General features: G+C 37.1%; 1 protein-coding gene across 6 annotated transcripts in view; it reads right to left on the bottom strand.

Moving 5' to 3' along the window:
• The window catches only part of LOC105195245 (AF4/FMR2 family member lilli), a 268,074-nt gene that overhangs the window by 187,829 nt on the left and 62,882 nt on the right, over positions 1-17,363 (bottom strand). The window contains exon 1 of one of the 6 annotated variants that reach the window (XM_011160599.3): positions 5,994-7,498. The exons of the other annotated variants lie outside the window; for them this stretch is intronic. Coding sequence (XP_011158901.1) covers positions 5,994-6,037 — 44 coding nt within the window. The 5' untranslated portion in view covers positions 6,038-7,498. Of the gene's footprint in view, positions 1-5,993; positions 7,499-17,363 lie in introns of those variants that run through there. 6 annotated transcript variants of the gene reach the window in all.

The raw sequence follows: 17,363 nt of genomic DNA, 5'->3' as shown, positions 1-17,363 counted from the left end.
GTAATAATTAATTTTACCCTTGCATATAATCTTTGGAAATCTTTGAGAATTTTGAGAAGAGAATTTTCGGAGAATTTTAAATGGATCCAAAATTGCGTGATAAATGAATCTTCCGGATACGCGAGTCCCACAATGTCGCAAAACGAGAGTCAGGACGAGAAGGCGCGGTTTTCTGCAGCCGCGTGCATTTCGGCGCATCTTTCCAATGCGCAGGATCGAACGTTTTACCGACGCGTTCCATTATTTACACGAGGCACTCCCCGAGGCAAATGTATAACGCGCCGTACAAACGAGTCGCCTTCAAGGCCGCGAAAGGATTTGCAGTCGTCGACTCGTTAGCGCCTCTCTCGCGAAGTAACCGCCTCTGGTTACGCGTAATTGACACCGCGCTTATATTTATAATTACGCGGCGTCGCGCGAATTGCTCTGGATATCTTGAGAATCATGTCTGATAGAGGAAGTAAGACGAATCGCAAATGCATGTCTTATAGGATTGCTACAGAGCAGAAAAAAAAAATATTATCTGAAATATTCTCGATTTTCTCGGTTGTCATGCACGTTCATTATTGTGCACAATACAAGAGGGCTCGGCAACGTGTAAAAACTTTCTCGTGGCTGTCACTTCTTTGAACGAGATACGAATGGAAAGATTGCCTGTCGAGGCGGCCAGGTATGTAATAAAATTCAAATTATTTGATTTACTATAGCGGTCAAAATTTCAAAAATTTATCAAATTGAATTGTTTATATTGGAGAATGTATAATTGACCATTCTCAAATTTTGAATTTGAATTCGCGTTTAGCGACACCAAAAATATGAAGAGCTTGTATTTTTTTTTAAATTTATCTTTTGGAACTAAACGTACTTCTAAACGAATTAGATTAGATAAGTGAGAACAGTTTAAACAAGATTGAGTATAATCTTAAAGGTGTCTTTATTTTATAACAATATAATTAGATCTCTCGTTTAAAATCTAAGCGTAAAGTAGCATATCCCAGTTCAGAGTTATTAATTATTGAAAAATTATTATTAATTATTAAAACTGCGATTTTTCGGTTACTTTAGCAGATTTCTTAAAATCCTGATGTAATAGAGACATTTTACATTCAAATTGTTTAGTAGTAAAAAATCTAAAAGAAGTTCTCTATAAAATCTTGAGGTAAAAGATTTTTTGTTTTTTGCTTGGTGTAATAATAAATAATAATAAATCCAAATAACGCTTTGACATGGATATTAATCATTTTTATCAGTGTATATCTCGTACAATAGAAGGAAAAAAGCTAAAAGTATGTAAAAAAAATGTTTTAGATTTAAATCGCAAAATTCGAGTTTTCTTTAAAAAAATCGTTATATAAATGCGATAAGTAAACGACGACTAAGCAATTAATATGATAGCGCTCATATAAATCGCACATATAAATGTTTTATCTGTCTCCGTAAAAAAATTCTTAATTATAGGTTTTCATAGTAATACATATTTTATTTTTTTTACGATTTGCGTATACGTTAATAATTAAAAAACATGAACGCAAAGGAAAATCACGGAGAAAACAGTCACGGCACGAAAAAACAACAACGAATTCGCGAAGACCTAAATTTTCACTACAACGATCGCGAATTAAAGCCTTTGAGAGCGCGGAGAATTATTCAGCGTCAACGATACGACCCGGGCAACCGTTCTTTTCTTTCTCCTCATTTCCCCTGGCTCTCCTTTATTCCGTTGCTCCATAATTTAGCGTCCTACGCAGCCTCTCCGTCGTCGTCGGCGACGACGGCGACAACCGGCAAGTATTTGGAACGTTCTCTAGTCGCGAGTTCGACCCTCGAATTCCTAAACGTCGCGCTCATCTCTTCGACACTTCGCCGGCTTAAAGACCGCGATCGCGCGACGCTTTCCTCCTTCTCCTCGTGGAAAGTTGGCACGGGAATAAAACTCGTGACACGATTAAATTCATTCCCGAGAACGAGCGGCGAGTAGCTCGGATTTCCAAGTTTCGCTAACTGCAGTATAGCGTGGCCCTAAAGTATTTCGAATTACCAACTTTTGTTACGGACGGCAATTGGAGTGTAAAATTTCCATGCCCTGCGTGAAAACTCGGAAAGCCCTTCCCAGAGAAGACACCGATCACAGTATTACGTATCAATAATTTAATTATATATAGCGATCGTGGCGCAGAGGAAATACATATGATCATTATATATTTTTTACGGTTTAAGAAGAGATTTTCGTGCTCTAATTACCCTGTTCTTAATTTAAAAAAAAAAACTTACTTTTTTTGAACGTCTTGAGTATGTTAACCCCTTAAAGCAAGAGATACAAAAAAAAAAATGATAATTTTAATGCCGAGACAGCAAGTTGTTTAACAATGAAAGTGAAGAGATTTAAATTAAGCTTACAGTGGATAACAGACAGTAAACAGTAGATAAACAGCATAAACTGTTTATTTTCATACAATTCTTGTGTTTTTTTTTCTGACAAAATTCGAAAATTTAACTGTTGTACCAAAAACAATCGAAAAACAGAATGATAGGATCGAAAGATCGACGGATAGAAGGAGGCAAAGAAAATTGTAAGATAAAAAAAGGAGAGGGGGGGACACCTCAGGAGTGGGATAAACAATTAAATCTGATATTTCATGTGTTGTATGACAAACTTTTCAGCGATCTGATTGACTACAGAATAGAGAAGTTTTCAAATTTATAGAAACATCCTATCTTACAGACAAATCAATAATAACGTCCGACAAGCTTTTGTCGTGCGACACATGAAATATCAGTCTAAGGATTAGAAAGTATACATCCATTCATCGATAGGGGATCCATATCGCTTTGCTTATTAAGCCTATCGTTTATCTTTTTATGTAAATTCGAAAATTACCCTTCTCATATATCATGACTCATTGTCGAGAATTCCGATTCTGTTCCATTCAAAATCATGACTCACGTTCAATCTATGATTACAACCGCATTGTAAATTGAGTGGCTTGTAATGTTGCTTTAACTAGCCTGTTATTTGATTTTACATCCTTTATGTGAAATCATTTTTTAGTGTTTGGAATACGGGAAAAAAGTGGAAAGTTGCTTAAAAGCATAATTATTCATATGAATTTTTTTGTCAACCTTAAACACGTTTTTTTTTTCAAAACTTCGTGTATAAAAAATTCTTAGGTCGATAAGTCTTTAAAAACAAGTTTTTACTTGTTTAAAATGCAATTTTCTATGTTGAATCATTTTTTTTTATTTTTTATTATGACAAATTTTATAAACATTTACAAGTTGAAAATTTGTCGAGCAAATCGAACTTTTTCTTTACAGTGCTATAACTTTTTAATTTTCACAAAATTTTCAAATCAGGCTTTAATAACACAATCATTATAGAGACTATCGTAATTATTTTTCTTATTTTCCTTTGTTTTACAGAATTCTGAAGCGTTAAGATTGGAAGAATGAGCTCGAAAACAGCCAATAAAAAACCAATTTAAATTAATCAAAATAATTTTAAAAAATTCATTTTTTTACACACACTAATAGTCAATAAAACATGTCCCTTTTGTAAATATCATATTTATGTATCATCCTGTTTTAAAAAAATTCCTAAAAAACATTAATTTATCAATCATCGAGAAGATATGTAACTCCAAGACATGACAAATATTCTCCGACTAAATCACTCTCTCGTTAATGTATTCCTCATGAATTGCTTTCAAAGAACGCTCAGTATTCGCTTTAAGTACTTCGCATGTGAAATCGCATTCATATATATGTACGCTCGAATATATACGGTGTCTTTTTGTTATCATATTAACGATTAAGAATTCGCTTATCTTCAGAACCAATTTCTTCAAGATACTTGAGCATTAATAATTTTCTAGTAATCGACAAGTAAAAGTAACCGACCGATTATTTGATAAATTACGCTATTAGAATACAAATAGACAAATTATTCTTCAATTACTTTCAAACAGTTTCCATCTCGATAAAAATATTACTTCAATGCTTTCCACATAATTAATGATCGAAGGCAGAAGGCTTCCGGGGAACTAGATGAAATCATATTCCTTAATTACAAATAAACGCGGCTTCGACAGAAATTTAATTGGCAATTAAATTACAGAAATGCATAACGCGGATTGCAAAACGGGGAAAAACGTAAACGGGAAATATCCTCGGCATTTTCTTCAAGAAGGAATCGATGCTAAATTAGATTGATATTACATTTATGGTATTTGACAAATTTTTCAAATGCATCGATTAGTCGCAAGACACGGAAAGTACGGTTTTGCTAAAGTATCTAAAAATTTGATTGCATACGGATTTGAAAATAGTTTTGGTTAGGCCATCAAAATAATTAATTATGTTAAACTGTCAAATTGAATTGCGAGAATGTGAAAAATTTTTTGCAACATTGCTCATGACGCTTGAACATCCGTCACAATTATTTTGGTGGTTCAATAAAATTATTTTCAGATTTGTATCCAGCTGAATTCTAAATATTTAAATACTTCAACAATCATTCTTTCTGTATAGAGAAGTTCGTGAGTCTGCAATGAAAAAAAAATGCTGTAACATAAATGAAAAACGTGGTATGATTCAATTAAACATCGAGTCACGGGCTATCGCAAAAATAAATAGTTGATTCATCTAAATTTTATTCATTTCGTCTGTGTTTGTTATTGTTTTAATAGAAATCGGGGAAACAACTGACATGGCTTGTTTAAAATCAAATATACAAAATCGATTCCATTAGCTTACTTGAAATATATGAAGAAAGATAAATCGTAAGAAGTTATTTAAAATAATAAATATTAAATAACTGTTTTTATTTTAAATACATATATTAAATAATTTATTTTAAACACAATCAACTTCTAACTTTCAATCTTTTTGTTTCATTAATACCGTTACTAAATTAACGAGTTATTTTCAATTATAATGCTACTGATTCAATAGCATTTTTTTCAATGTAGAAATCTTATATCTTGCAGTCAATCAGTGCACACTCGAAAAAATTTGTCGTTCGACAAATGAAATGCGCCTTTAGCCAAAGAAACCTGCTAACTTCTTAAAAGTTAGCCCCTAATTTCCAATTTTCGATTAATCGATCAATTTTTGACTCCCCTTAAAGAATTCCTAATACATTTTAAAGCTTCCGATAATTAATAATCAAAGGAATAAAAAAAAAAAAAAAAATTGAAAAAATTCTGACAAGTTTGCAGCTACCTTTACAGCGGTTGCCGCGATTAACGGGATGTGTTTGGAATATTTTTCTTTGAAAAAACCTCTGAAGCTACGTTGAGATGACGGCCCCTTCGCAGCATTAAAATTCATGCTGCACTTTCGATCCTTGATAAACTAACGACCGCAACTAACGACGATGCCATAACAAGCGCCATGCATCTGCGTTAAGATCAATAAACAAGGCGTCAATCTTCTGTGACTCATCCCCTATAATCGCCGCTGCACCACCGCGGGGACGTGCACCCGCTGCTGTAGCTGCAGTGACGTATCAGTGACTCCGAATTACCCCCGAGCAATCCCAATAATTCCTCGTTAATGCCGAAAAAATCTTACACGTCACCGCCGACGAAGTTGGCGATAATTTGCGGAAAATTTCCGTCTTCAAAAAGTTCTCTGCAACGTTTTAAAAGTCGTTCCATTTAAAAGAGGAGATTTAAAAACGCTCCGAGTATTTAAAAAGTCCCTGAACAGGTCAATCCCCTTTTCCCAAAACGATTCGTTTACAGTCGCAAAAAATGAAAGTGTCTACGTCAGGTAGAAAATTCCAGAGAAGTCCAGATGTGAAAATGACGAGATTTTCCTACTTATTTTCGCCGCGAATGTAACTTTCGAACAATTGACCGTTCTTCGATCGAGAAAAGATAAAAAAAAAGAAAAAGGTTCGACCGCCTGGCGCGTCGCGCGTCACTTGGACAAAGTGACGCGAGGACGAAAGACGATGCGGACCGAACGAAGCAGACTCTTTTTGCACTCACCGTGGTGGTTTCTTCATGGCTTGCGCTGGCTTGTGGCTCGGCATGTCACGTGTCACGGCGAACGTACGTCGTCAGGCGTCGTTCCATGGTAGCCGCGGCGGTGTGTGTATCCTCTCGTCGCGGGGAGGGCGCGCGATCGGGGATTCGCGGGGAGGGCGATCTGTGCGCGTCTAGATTCTCGTTGACGCGACGCGATCACGCACTACTACTACTACTACAACTAACCAGAGCAGCACGGCGGCACAAACACCGCCGCCACCTCCGTCGTCGTCGTCGTCGTGATCTCTCTCGTGTCCGTCACCCTCCTCACCCTCGCGCCGATGTATAGTAGTGGCGTGTAACAGAGGAGTACGCTAGGACAGGGGGGCAACTCTGGCAACGTCGCCTCGCCGCACCGAAACGTCGTCATGCACCCCGCGTGTACCCCGTCGTCTCACTCCTGTCTCTTTCTCTCTATCCCTCTACCTCTCTCTCTCTCACTCTCCCGAGTTGCGCGAGCAACTTCCCGCTCATTCACCGCTCTGTGCTCCAATGTGTCCGATCGTCGTTCCCTGTGTGCTCGAACGTGCACCTACTTCTCTACTACCTGTGCGCACGCGACTCGCACACACGCGCACACGCACGTACGTACGTACGTACGTACGCACGCAGGCAGGCAGGCAGGCAGGGTCCCCACCGGTGAAGCCGCCAATTCCGATTCTCCGCGATGCTAAACTCGCAAACTACAATCCCTATTTCTTTCCTCTCTCACCACTTTCGTCTCTCGAGCGCGGCTCGCGCTCGCTGCTCGATTCACGCGCACGAGACGAGATACGGTACGGATCCGACGACCACGACGCGCCGGGAAGCGCAGCGTTCTCTCGTGTTCTTTCTTTCTCACTCTCCTTCTCTCTCTCTCTCTCTCTCTCGCGCGCGCGAACACCGCGCGGAGCAGCGTCGCCACGAAGTATGCCGCGATCCGCCCGCTACGACCGTTGTTTCACTTGCCACGCGAAATTAATTGAGATTACGTCTGATCCGAGCGGAGTGGAGCGGAGCGGAACGGAACGCACGGAGATGTATCTTCCGTCGCGTTTTCTCCCCTCTCACTCGCTCCTTGCCCCTGTCCCTCACTCTGTCACTCCAACACCGTCCGTCTCCCTTCGCACGAAGCGATTGTTTTGCCGCACTCGCAATCCGCTCGCGGCACCAATTACGCGACCGTACGAATCCACGCGACGACGGCGAGACTGACGCACGGCGATTTCAACGCGCGCGACGACACCTGCGTCCCCGAATATCTCGCCATACCCGATGTCACTTTTATCGGAGGTACTGTGGCTCGATGGCGCTGGCGGAAGCCATATTGCGATCACTGTCCGTGCCGACAGAGGAAAGCCAATCGACGGAGGGACGGGGGACGTGTACCGCTCGCCTATTGGTCGAGCGCACCTGGGCGACGTGGGCGACATCTGCGGGTGGACACGAGCGACCGACCCGGCCCGGAGACGCTGTTTTACCACCCATGCGGTATGCATGCGCGCTGCGCGTGTACACGCGATGCGTCGCCTCGCCTCGCCTCGCCTCGCCTCGCCTCGCCTCGCCAAGCCGAGCCGAGCCGAGCCGAGCCTGGCGCGTGTACGAGCGCGGAGACTGACGTGCTTCCGATGCAATCGCGCGACCTTTACTTCCGTCGTTTAATCGCGATCTTAAGCTTCGAGCAATTAATCGTTCGATCCGCGTGAAAAATCGTGAATACGACTCGCGTGAAGATCGAGCCGAAATACTCACACGCGAGATGATGATGCAATAACAGAGCTTGTTCCCTTTCTCGCACACAGTGTCTCGATATTTTCGGTTAAAAAAATTAATTATTTAAATTATCCTGCGAACTCTTGAAAAAAAAGTTGATCAACTTGTTTTAATGAACTGATTACCAATCAGTAACTGATTATATTTCGTTAGTTAAATGATAAAATATCATCAATTACTGATTAGTAATCAGTTTATTGAAACAAATTTATCAACTTTTTTTTCAAGGGAACCTATTAAATGTAACGCAGAAATGCGAAATTTAAATTCTCTCATTTCAGCAGTTTGTTATTATTATTGTAACATAGTCTGAATCGAAGCAAAAAATTGTCTTGTGCTATAAACACAGATAATAAACTGCTGCGCATCTAATAAATGGATAATAACATGTATTATTAAAATGAAAAACTACTAGATGTTCAAGGTTCTTTGATACCGAATCAAATCGAATTTCTTTGTTTAAATTCAAATCGAATCCAATTTTACCCAAATTGAATCATTAAAACGCAACTTTTAATTAACAATATAATTAATAAATTAATAAAAAATCACTATATGGCAAAGAGATAAGCTGCACTAAAAAAAATAATTTTGCAAGTACAGCCTCAATTTTTTGCCTGCAAAAAATTAAGGTAGATAAATGTGATTAGCAAATATTATATCACATATGTTTGATACTTAATCAATCTAAATAACAGAGAGAGAATTTATATCTGAACTTTGTGAAATTTAGAAAGAAAATTTTTTTTGTAGCGCATATTTATTCAAGGCCAATCCTTGTTGAAATTTAATTATATAATAGGCAATAAGATTTTTTTCTAAATTTTTTCCGAAAGAATTGCTGAAATGTTGCTGTTATAAATTTTTATGTGCGATAAATAATATTTCAGCAAATATAAAAAAATAGTGATAAAATTTTTATGACATCTAGAAATCTGCTTACATCAGCAAACATTATTTCTTTGAATGTGGATTAACGCTGTTACAAATTTATTTTAACGCTGCAATTTTATCAACATAATTTTCACAATGGTTCGATTAAAAATTAGTGTCACTTAAACTATTAATTATTCAAAAAATTACGTTACATCTTAACATCTATTCTTGTTACTTCATCTTAACAAACCTTTTTACTATTTTGTATACTTTAATTCAAAGATGACTTTCTTCCAATTTTAAATATACATATATATAATCTCGCCATTCTCGACCAATAAATATAACTGCATGGCCTAGTGTGATTACGAAATGAAACTTAGATAAGAAATGCAACTGTATTTTAAAATGCAAACTTTACTTAATCACTAAGACTGCCTTACTATCCAGTTGAAACAATCGTATGATAATACGTCATTTTAAATTATAACTTAAATTATAACTTTTAATCGGACAATCGTAAAAATTATGTCAATATTATCATACCTCGTTAAAATAAATTTATGATAACGCTGAAATCCAGCTTATCTCTTTGCTCTTTGATTATTCTTTATTAATTTTTAATTTACAGAAATTTTATTATTATAAATAATAATTATTAGGTTGAATTTTAAAACATAAATAATAAGAAAAGATGACTACGTAAGAAGATTGATTATGTAAAAGAAATATGTAAAATTAATTTTCCACGTTAAATGTAATTTTATAAAATTGTCAATATATCAATAGCTCATTTGCTGTAACGATATAATTTAAAAATTGGCATTTTTTAATTATGTACAAGAAAAGAACGGATCTTTGGAGTTCTTATTACTGGTAGAACGACATAAATAAGTTTTTAAAATTTAAAAAGGAAACAATACGCCAAAATCGCAATTAAAAGTGATATTTCATAATTTTATAACTCAAAACATTCAAATTTGTTTTCTAGAAAACTTTTTTTTTTTTTTAAATTATGTCGTTGTAGCAAATAATAAAGCAAATAAATAAGCGACTCGTATTCAAACCTCTTAACTTCAGAATTTTCAAACAGCTCAAACTCGAAATCGTAGAAATTCAAATCCGAATCTTACCTGATTCGATTCTTGTTCAAACAAATTGACATACCTCTAAAAGCTACTTCCCTTTGACATTTGGGAATAATTCAAATACAACAGGGTTAAACGCGAGGGGTTTAATGGCCGCCTGCGACGGACACTTGGTCCATCAGTTCGTGCGCTGTGCCCGTGCATAAATTGCTTATCGCGTCCGTCCAACCCTCGCCCGATTAGATAATTAGTCAGGGGTATTCGATCACCTATAAACCCTACCAACTTTCTACTGACACCATTGTCGAACAATGATCGCGTTGTTCCGGTCGCCAAAGAGGAAGAGAGAGACGGGGAATTATCGATCGTGCGCCACGGAGACTCGTTTTGCGGCGCGGCAAAACAAAAACAAATTAAAAGAACAACAGGAAGCCGCACAACTTTGTCGCGCGGATCTGCCGTCAAGTAGAACAAGATTAGAAAATTTCCGCGATTGCGCGGGCCGTAATACAGGTCGATACGTAGATGAGCTGTCATTTGCCGCGGACGTAAACACAATCTTCGTGTTTATCAGTAACGCGACCGAAATTACGGGAGGGAAAAACTTTTCGTACTTTAATGAATTTTGCATTCTAATTGCCCTACTGCGTACGATCCTGACTGAATCAGATTGAAAACTGAGATAAATACCGCAAAGACTAATAAGAGTAACAGCGCAGTTGTGTAACTATGCAAATTAAAGTGTACAAACTTTAAATACTTTATCGTATTATATAATAACTTCGAACGTTTCGAATGATTGACTACGTGGAATTCTATGCACTGAGAATAATTCCAAAGAGGATCGAAACGTTCAAAGTTATTATGTGATACAACAAAGGATTAAAGTTTGTATAACTTTAATTTGTACAATTGCAAACCGCGCTGTTACGCTTAGGCTTTGGCATCTATCTCATGGTATTATTTCTAAATATCGCGAGAATTGTAATACGTTTACGATTTTTTAATCACATTGATAATTCGGCGAAATGGCACAATTATCCTTCTAGAGATACTTTTTCTCCGTTTTACCGATTCGGCATTAAATTTAGACGTGTACAGAAAAGTGAAAAACGTAAATCACATAATCGTATTTCTAAATGTTGATAAAGTATACCAAAATTTTTTCAGATGTTTTAGAGCCTAGTACATTAGGTGGTCTGATTAAATACTGAGAAACGGAGCGGTCTGCCGATGATTATTGAATATCTAAATTTACTTAACTTATTGTAACGAAAAAATCTTTTACAGTTTTTTGTACCGTTCTCTTTTAGAATTTATCGATTAAATCCAATGAGTTTTCTGCGCCCATGTTTTTATATCATATGTTATTAATATCATATATGTTAATTTAATCAGCAAACTTGGCAATGCTAGCTAAATTACTACAAATTAATTACGTTTCTCCTGTTACATTAATTATTAATAATGTATATTTCGTAAAATAAAAACCGGTAAAAATGTTACGTGCCTACTTTCGCGAAGGAAATACGCGCGCAGGAAATACCTCGCTGCTACCGCAGAGGAACGAGAAAACAGGAAATACCGTCTCTTTTGCGGTTCAGTTCTGTATCTCGACATATGGCGACCTCATATTCCAGCCACAACACTTTATCAATAAGACAATTGCGACAGCCAATTACGTGCGAATGGCGTGCTGTCGTTAGACATTATTAACGCTGAACGCATTACGTAGGCCGTTTCGAATCTACGCAGAAAAGAATGCGAAAAAGTAACGTTGAGGAATTTAGCGTCGCAGAAATTTTTCACAATTTTCCATCAACTTCAAATACGGTATATAAAAAAAAAAGAACTATATACGAAAAATGTGTCCGTTTATTATCAAATCAAAATTATATATATAAAAAAATAATTGCCAGTAAATCGCGTAATTTGCGCGTGTAACGGTCGTATCTTTCAATATTATATACGTGATAATCGTGTATAGTGGCACAGCTGTTCCTGGTCTCCCGATTTATTAGTCATGCATATGCACCGGGGGCTTATCGACTTAAAGAAATTTGTCCTCGAAAAAATTCAAATGTGCTTCAATCTATGCGGTAAGACGCGCACGATTTGCACAAACCGGCGTATGTTAAACGTCATGAGCAGATAAGCGCGATTGTGTTTATCGCGATGGTCGTTATCGCTGCATTAGTTGTGTCGGGGGTCGTCGTTATCGCACAGCCGCTATTCCATCAATCCTCCAATTGAAACCTGTGCGCAATGTCGCAATTGTGTGTGCGCGCGATTAATAATTTAGATATCGATTTCGGATGATAATAAAAGACGAGAAATATATTTTTGAACAACGTCGGACGTGATAGAGCGCCGGCAATTGAGTGACTGCTGCTTGAAAGGAAAAAAGACTGCGGCGATCTTGATGCCGAGGACACTTTCGTTGAAGCCGCTTTAAGAGTTATAGATGCGATAGGTAGAGATTCATGCGTTGATATATCGAAAACTATTTCGTATCGCAAAATATTATTACTTTTGCGGCATATTTTTTTTTTTTTTTTTTTTAGAAAATATTCTAGAACTCGCCTTTTGATGTAAAAAGACTTGATGCTTTTTTACAGAAAGCTCCTTTATTACGTGTTCTGCTTCGAAAATCTATCCCATATTTCTCGAAAGACATCGACCGAACTTTTTCGCGATTCGTGACGCGTCGCGATAACAAAAATGTGAAACAAAATGATAAAGGATTATGCAAACGATAGCGGTAGTCGTCACTTATATCAAGCGGAAAATTACTAATTTACAAACCGGCACAATTTGCCTAATCAAAATACCCTCCCGTCATAGCCTGTGCGATTGGGATCTTCTTGATTAAACGTAGATACAGCTGTTTGATCAAAGTGGAATTCAGCTGAATCGAAACTTTGCGGGAATCCGCGAAAAATCCGCTGACGTAGCGGCGCTATGACGTAATCGGAAAACAGCGTTCTCTCGTTGTAACGATTTCATGAAATGTCATTCCATTAAGACCGAATTGTCTCTAACTAAATAGCAAAACAAAAATGGCTAAATTAGCGATTAAAATTTATGTTAACGAGCAAATCGAGGAAATATAAAATATATCGTTTAAAACGGAAAATTCGACGTCCCAAATGAAAATCCGTATTATCGCGCAAATAAATGACAAATCAAATGGATAAAAAATTCTACAGCTTTTATCTCTCATCAATGTAATTCTTTTAAAGTGTCTGACAAGATAGCGATTATGTAATTAATTTCGATGCACATGTGCATTTAGATAAACGCGATTAGATGTAAATCGTATTTTGTATTCAATGTGATTTTTGTTTTTATATCAAGTGTTTTTATTTCACTACTAGTTGTTGACAGACAGAAGCACTAGAAAAAGAGGCATGTACACAAGATATATAACAGGTAAACCGAGAGGTAAACATTAATCATCGCAATCTTCAGACTTCGCCTTGATCGCGGACATTACTTGATAAGTTGACTTTAGAAAATAATTTAACAAGTGCTACTGCATTTTAATGACGACTATAATCTGATCGACACGTGAAAATCAATGCGAGAGGAGAATAAAAATCTTCGTGACAAGCTCGAAATATACTCAATTTTATTTACAAAAAAACAGCAAACTTTTATTTTTATTTTCGAAAAGTAGCAAATTATATTCTGCATCGTTATTAAATAACCGGATAGCGACGCATTCATTCCAAGATGTTTATTTTAAAGTGCAAGAAATTTGATCGTGGGTGTAAAAACGAGTTTTCCATCGCGCGACGTCAGATTTGATACGTTATATCAGATCAATTTGATTAGAGCCCGTCCGCAACGCGACGTCGCGGTTTTGTCGCATGCAGAAAAGGACGTGCAACAAGTCCTCGTCAATGGCCTCTTTCGGACGTTCCTCCTCTTCCGACGTCGTTACGTCAGCGCGGTGACGCATGACTTCCGTTACGTCACGCCGACGCGCCAACGCTCGATGACGTACAACTTTCCTCGCGCACACACCGCAACCCGTTCCTCCCTCCCGGGGTGGACGCCAACCCTCCCGGTGCAGTTTACTGCAAATACCGTCCGATCGCCATCGGTTATTAATTTACGTGGGCAGCAAATATTGAAATGCGCGATGATGCAAGGAAACGGGAATTCTAGAAACACGTGCCATTATTTAGAGTTATATGCGGCATCTCGTGGGACGGAGAATCGCAACTAATGAATCATCGATTGAAAGTATTCGCGCCGATACAATTTGAAATCGCGATGCACAAAAGTGACGATGAGCCAATGATCATTACCTTGATGTTAATAAAAAATTATCAATTTTTAGAAAATAAACGAGAAACATACACTTAATGTAATAAAGTATTAAAGATGATAATAATTCCTATACGCCTGTACAAAGAGTAGACCGGCAAACTTTCAAAGACAAACGCTAACATTTCCTACACCGAGAAAAAAAAATTGTTAATTTGATTAAATCTTTTAACTTGATTGAACTTCATCACTTCAATTAAATATATAAATGCGTAAACTAAAGTCCAAGTATTGTATGTGCTTCAGTCGAATACATAAATAGAACTGAAAGAATTTAATCGAGTTAAAAAATTTAGTCAAGTTTTTTCTCATATAAATTCCTAAACGTAATATTTAATGGGTAAAACGTATGGGGTTGGCCCGCTTGACAATCGGTAACTCACAAAGCAGTCTTTGAACCCTAAGGATATTTTCGCGATGATGGAAGCGGACAATAATGCATCTATTTATTTTTCTCCTTTTCTCTTTCTCTTGAATCCTTCATACAACGTGATCAACTCGGAAAGAAAAGTAGAAAAAACGGAGAGAGGGCGTTAAAGAGAGAAAGGCAAATGGGGGCGGAAAAGGGAGAGGGAGACGCGAAAGTCCCTCTATATTGATTTCCTGCCGAGAGTGAGCCGAGAGTGGGCCAACGAAGGGAGGATTAGGTATCGGCTCGTCTCTCTCGCCGCGTCTCTTTCATTCCTCTGCCACCCTACTTCGTTTCTTCGACGAGTTCGCAGTAATTTAGCAAACGAACTGTCCAAATGAGAGTGGAAGACTACCAACAAGTCTAAGATGGAGAAGTTCCCTGGAGTGAAGACACACTGAGAGAAAAATGGTTGCAATTACCATAATTTAACTACAATTCATAGCCATTTTCAGTGCCAGCTATATATTTGCAGTTGTTTCAACTATGCAAATTATAGCTTACTTATAACTATTAGTTACTATTACCATGTAAATAGCGAGCGAGTGCTTAAAAATAATTATATTTACTGTAATTTTGATTGCGTTTATTTCTACAAAAATGTTTCTTTTACTTTTATCAGCCATATCTTGATCCATATTTTACCGTATTAATATTTAAAGTTATAATCATTTACATATCAAAATTTTTTTTATAATTGATAAAGCTATAAATGTAAGCTTATTAAACATTGTAGCCATAACAACAGCATGAATAGAGCAAAAATAGAGCTCCTAATCATAATTATTTTGCCACGCAATTATAACCGCAAATGCCATTTTTCTCTCGATGTATAAGTTACGTAAAGCCAAAAATTGTGCGCAACTCACTCTTAAAAAAATAATGAGTTCTCTAGAGCCATAAATTCTAAAGCCAAACATTTTTTTTGCAAAAAATATTAAATATAATTTTCTAAAACCATAAATCCTAAAATTCATTGTAAATCACTCAAACAGCGCTACAACAGACTTTAAGATTTATGATAGAGAATTCCTTAATTATTCACTGAGAGTTTTTTGATTTTGTGTGAAAGTAAACAGAAGATTTATGGCAGATGGCCATTGTCAAGTTGAAAATAAAATCGACAGTAAACTGGTCAAAAGATGACACACGACTGCTCGCATTTAACCCGAGAATAGTCGGGCTAAAGGGTGCGGGAATAGTCGAGACCTAGTTTTCCCAAGTAAACGATCATCTTGTGTAAATTACTTCAGATCATTATGTATATAAATTTATAATCAGCATTAAAAGAAAAAAGAAGAACTGAAAAATATAAATACAGATTCTCAACAAAAACAACTGTGCTCGTAAAATTTAAACAATGAAATATAGTACCCGAAAACAAAGTCTACAAATTACTCTGAAAAAATTAGCAATCGTCCTATATGACGTTGAGACGACAGGCGCAGAGATACGCGAAGATGATAAAGCTGAGACGAGTGAAATTACATTCGATTGAAAAAAATTCAACGGGAGGGAAAGAGAAAGAACAGAAAAAGAACGCGAGTGACTGCGTCTCTTATAGGTCCCTCGGCATCTTTCTCTTTCTCTCGACTGGTCTCTTCGTCTCTCTTTCTCCGCGGGCTCTGTCGTGTCCTACATCCTGCTCGCTCTTCGGAGCCGGTTGAAGCTTCGCGTTGGTAAACGGCGTAGCTACAACGTGCCGACGAGAACGAGAGCAGCAACGGCGGCGGCGGTGGAGGCAGTAACCACTCTCATCGTATTGGTCGCACGGCTGTTCCGTAGTACCAGCGATAGTAGTGGTAGTGGTAGTACCGCAGACCTGCCCACGACGAGAGTAAACGGCGAGAGTATTATTAGCAGTAGCGTCGACACGCGCGGCTATCGTTGCTACGTTGTAATCGCGCCGCGCCGATATCGACGTATCGGTCGCGCTGGCGACGCCGACGCCGATCATACGCGCCGGATACGGGTGTACCTCAGTAAAGCCGGCACTATGATGTAATACGCGTATAACTATGATGTAATACGCGTATAATAAGCGGAATAATGACGATAACGTTTTTTCGGTGTACTGCCGTCGTTTATCCTCGATATCGGCGAAAGGTAGCGAAAGAAGCTCCGCCGTGAAATAGCGAATAATAACGTTCGCATCCTGCTAAGTCTATCATATACGTATCGTGACATATTTTACATATTTTTGTCGTAATTAAAGAGTTAACATTTTTTTTTATCATGTTATATCTTGAAAAATTGTTTACTCGAATAAATATCATCATTTACACAGGAAAAAAAATGAGTATCAAACAATTGTGTTTTCATATATAAGCAAGAGCACACAGAAAAAGATTTCTTTGAGTAAAACAATATTTGTTTGAATCAAAGAGATTTGTGCATTGCCATATGATTGCCAAGAAGTTTCTTTAATTTGAAGCAATTTTTTTGGTTGCTCCTTTTATTAAAATTAAAGAAATAGTTTGGTTGTACAACGCAAATCCTTTTTTTTTTAATGAAATATATTTTTAAAACTAGAACAATTAAATTATTTCTTACAATTTTGTTAGTACTTTCTTTGAACTGAATAATTATTTGTTTAAGTTGAGCGAATAATTTCTTTTACTTTTAAAATAATATTATTTCTCGAAATCAAATAAATTATTTTTTGCAAAGATATTTTCACTTCAATATAAAAAAAAGCCAAGTTAAAGAAACATTTTCATCAATTTAAACATAATTTCTTGTCTCTGAGCGAGTGTAAAATCTTCTCGAAAAAATTTGATAATCTTAAACGGACAAGAAACAAATTTCATCATTTAAGCAAATAATGTCTTTTTAAGATTATCAAATTTTTTCAAGAACATTTTATACTCT

The sequence above is a fragment of the Solenopsis invicta genome, chromosome 5 (genome assembly GCF_016802725.1).
Source record: "Solenopsis invicta isolate M01_SB chromosome 5, UNIL_Sinv_3.0, whole genome shotgun sequence".
In the NCBI taxonomy this organism is placed as follows: domain Eukaryota; kingdom Metazoa; phylum Arthropoda; class Insecta; order Hymenoptera; family Formicidae; genus Solenopsis; species Solenopsis invicta.
The sequence above is the reverse complement of the archived record's forward strand: the minus strand, read 5'-3'. Positions and strand labels throughout refer to the sequence as shown.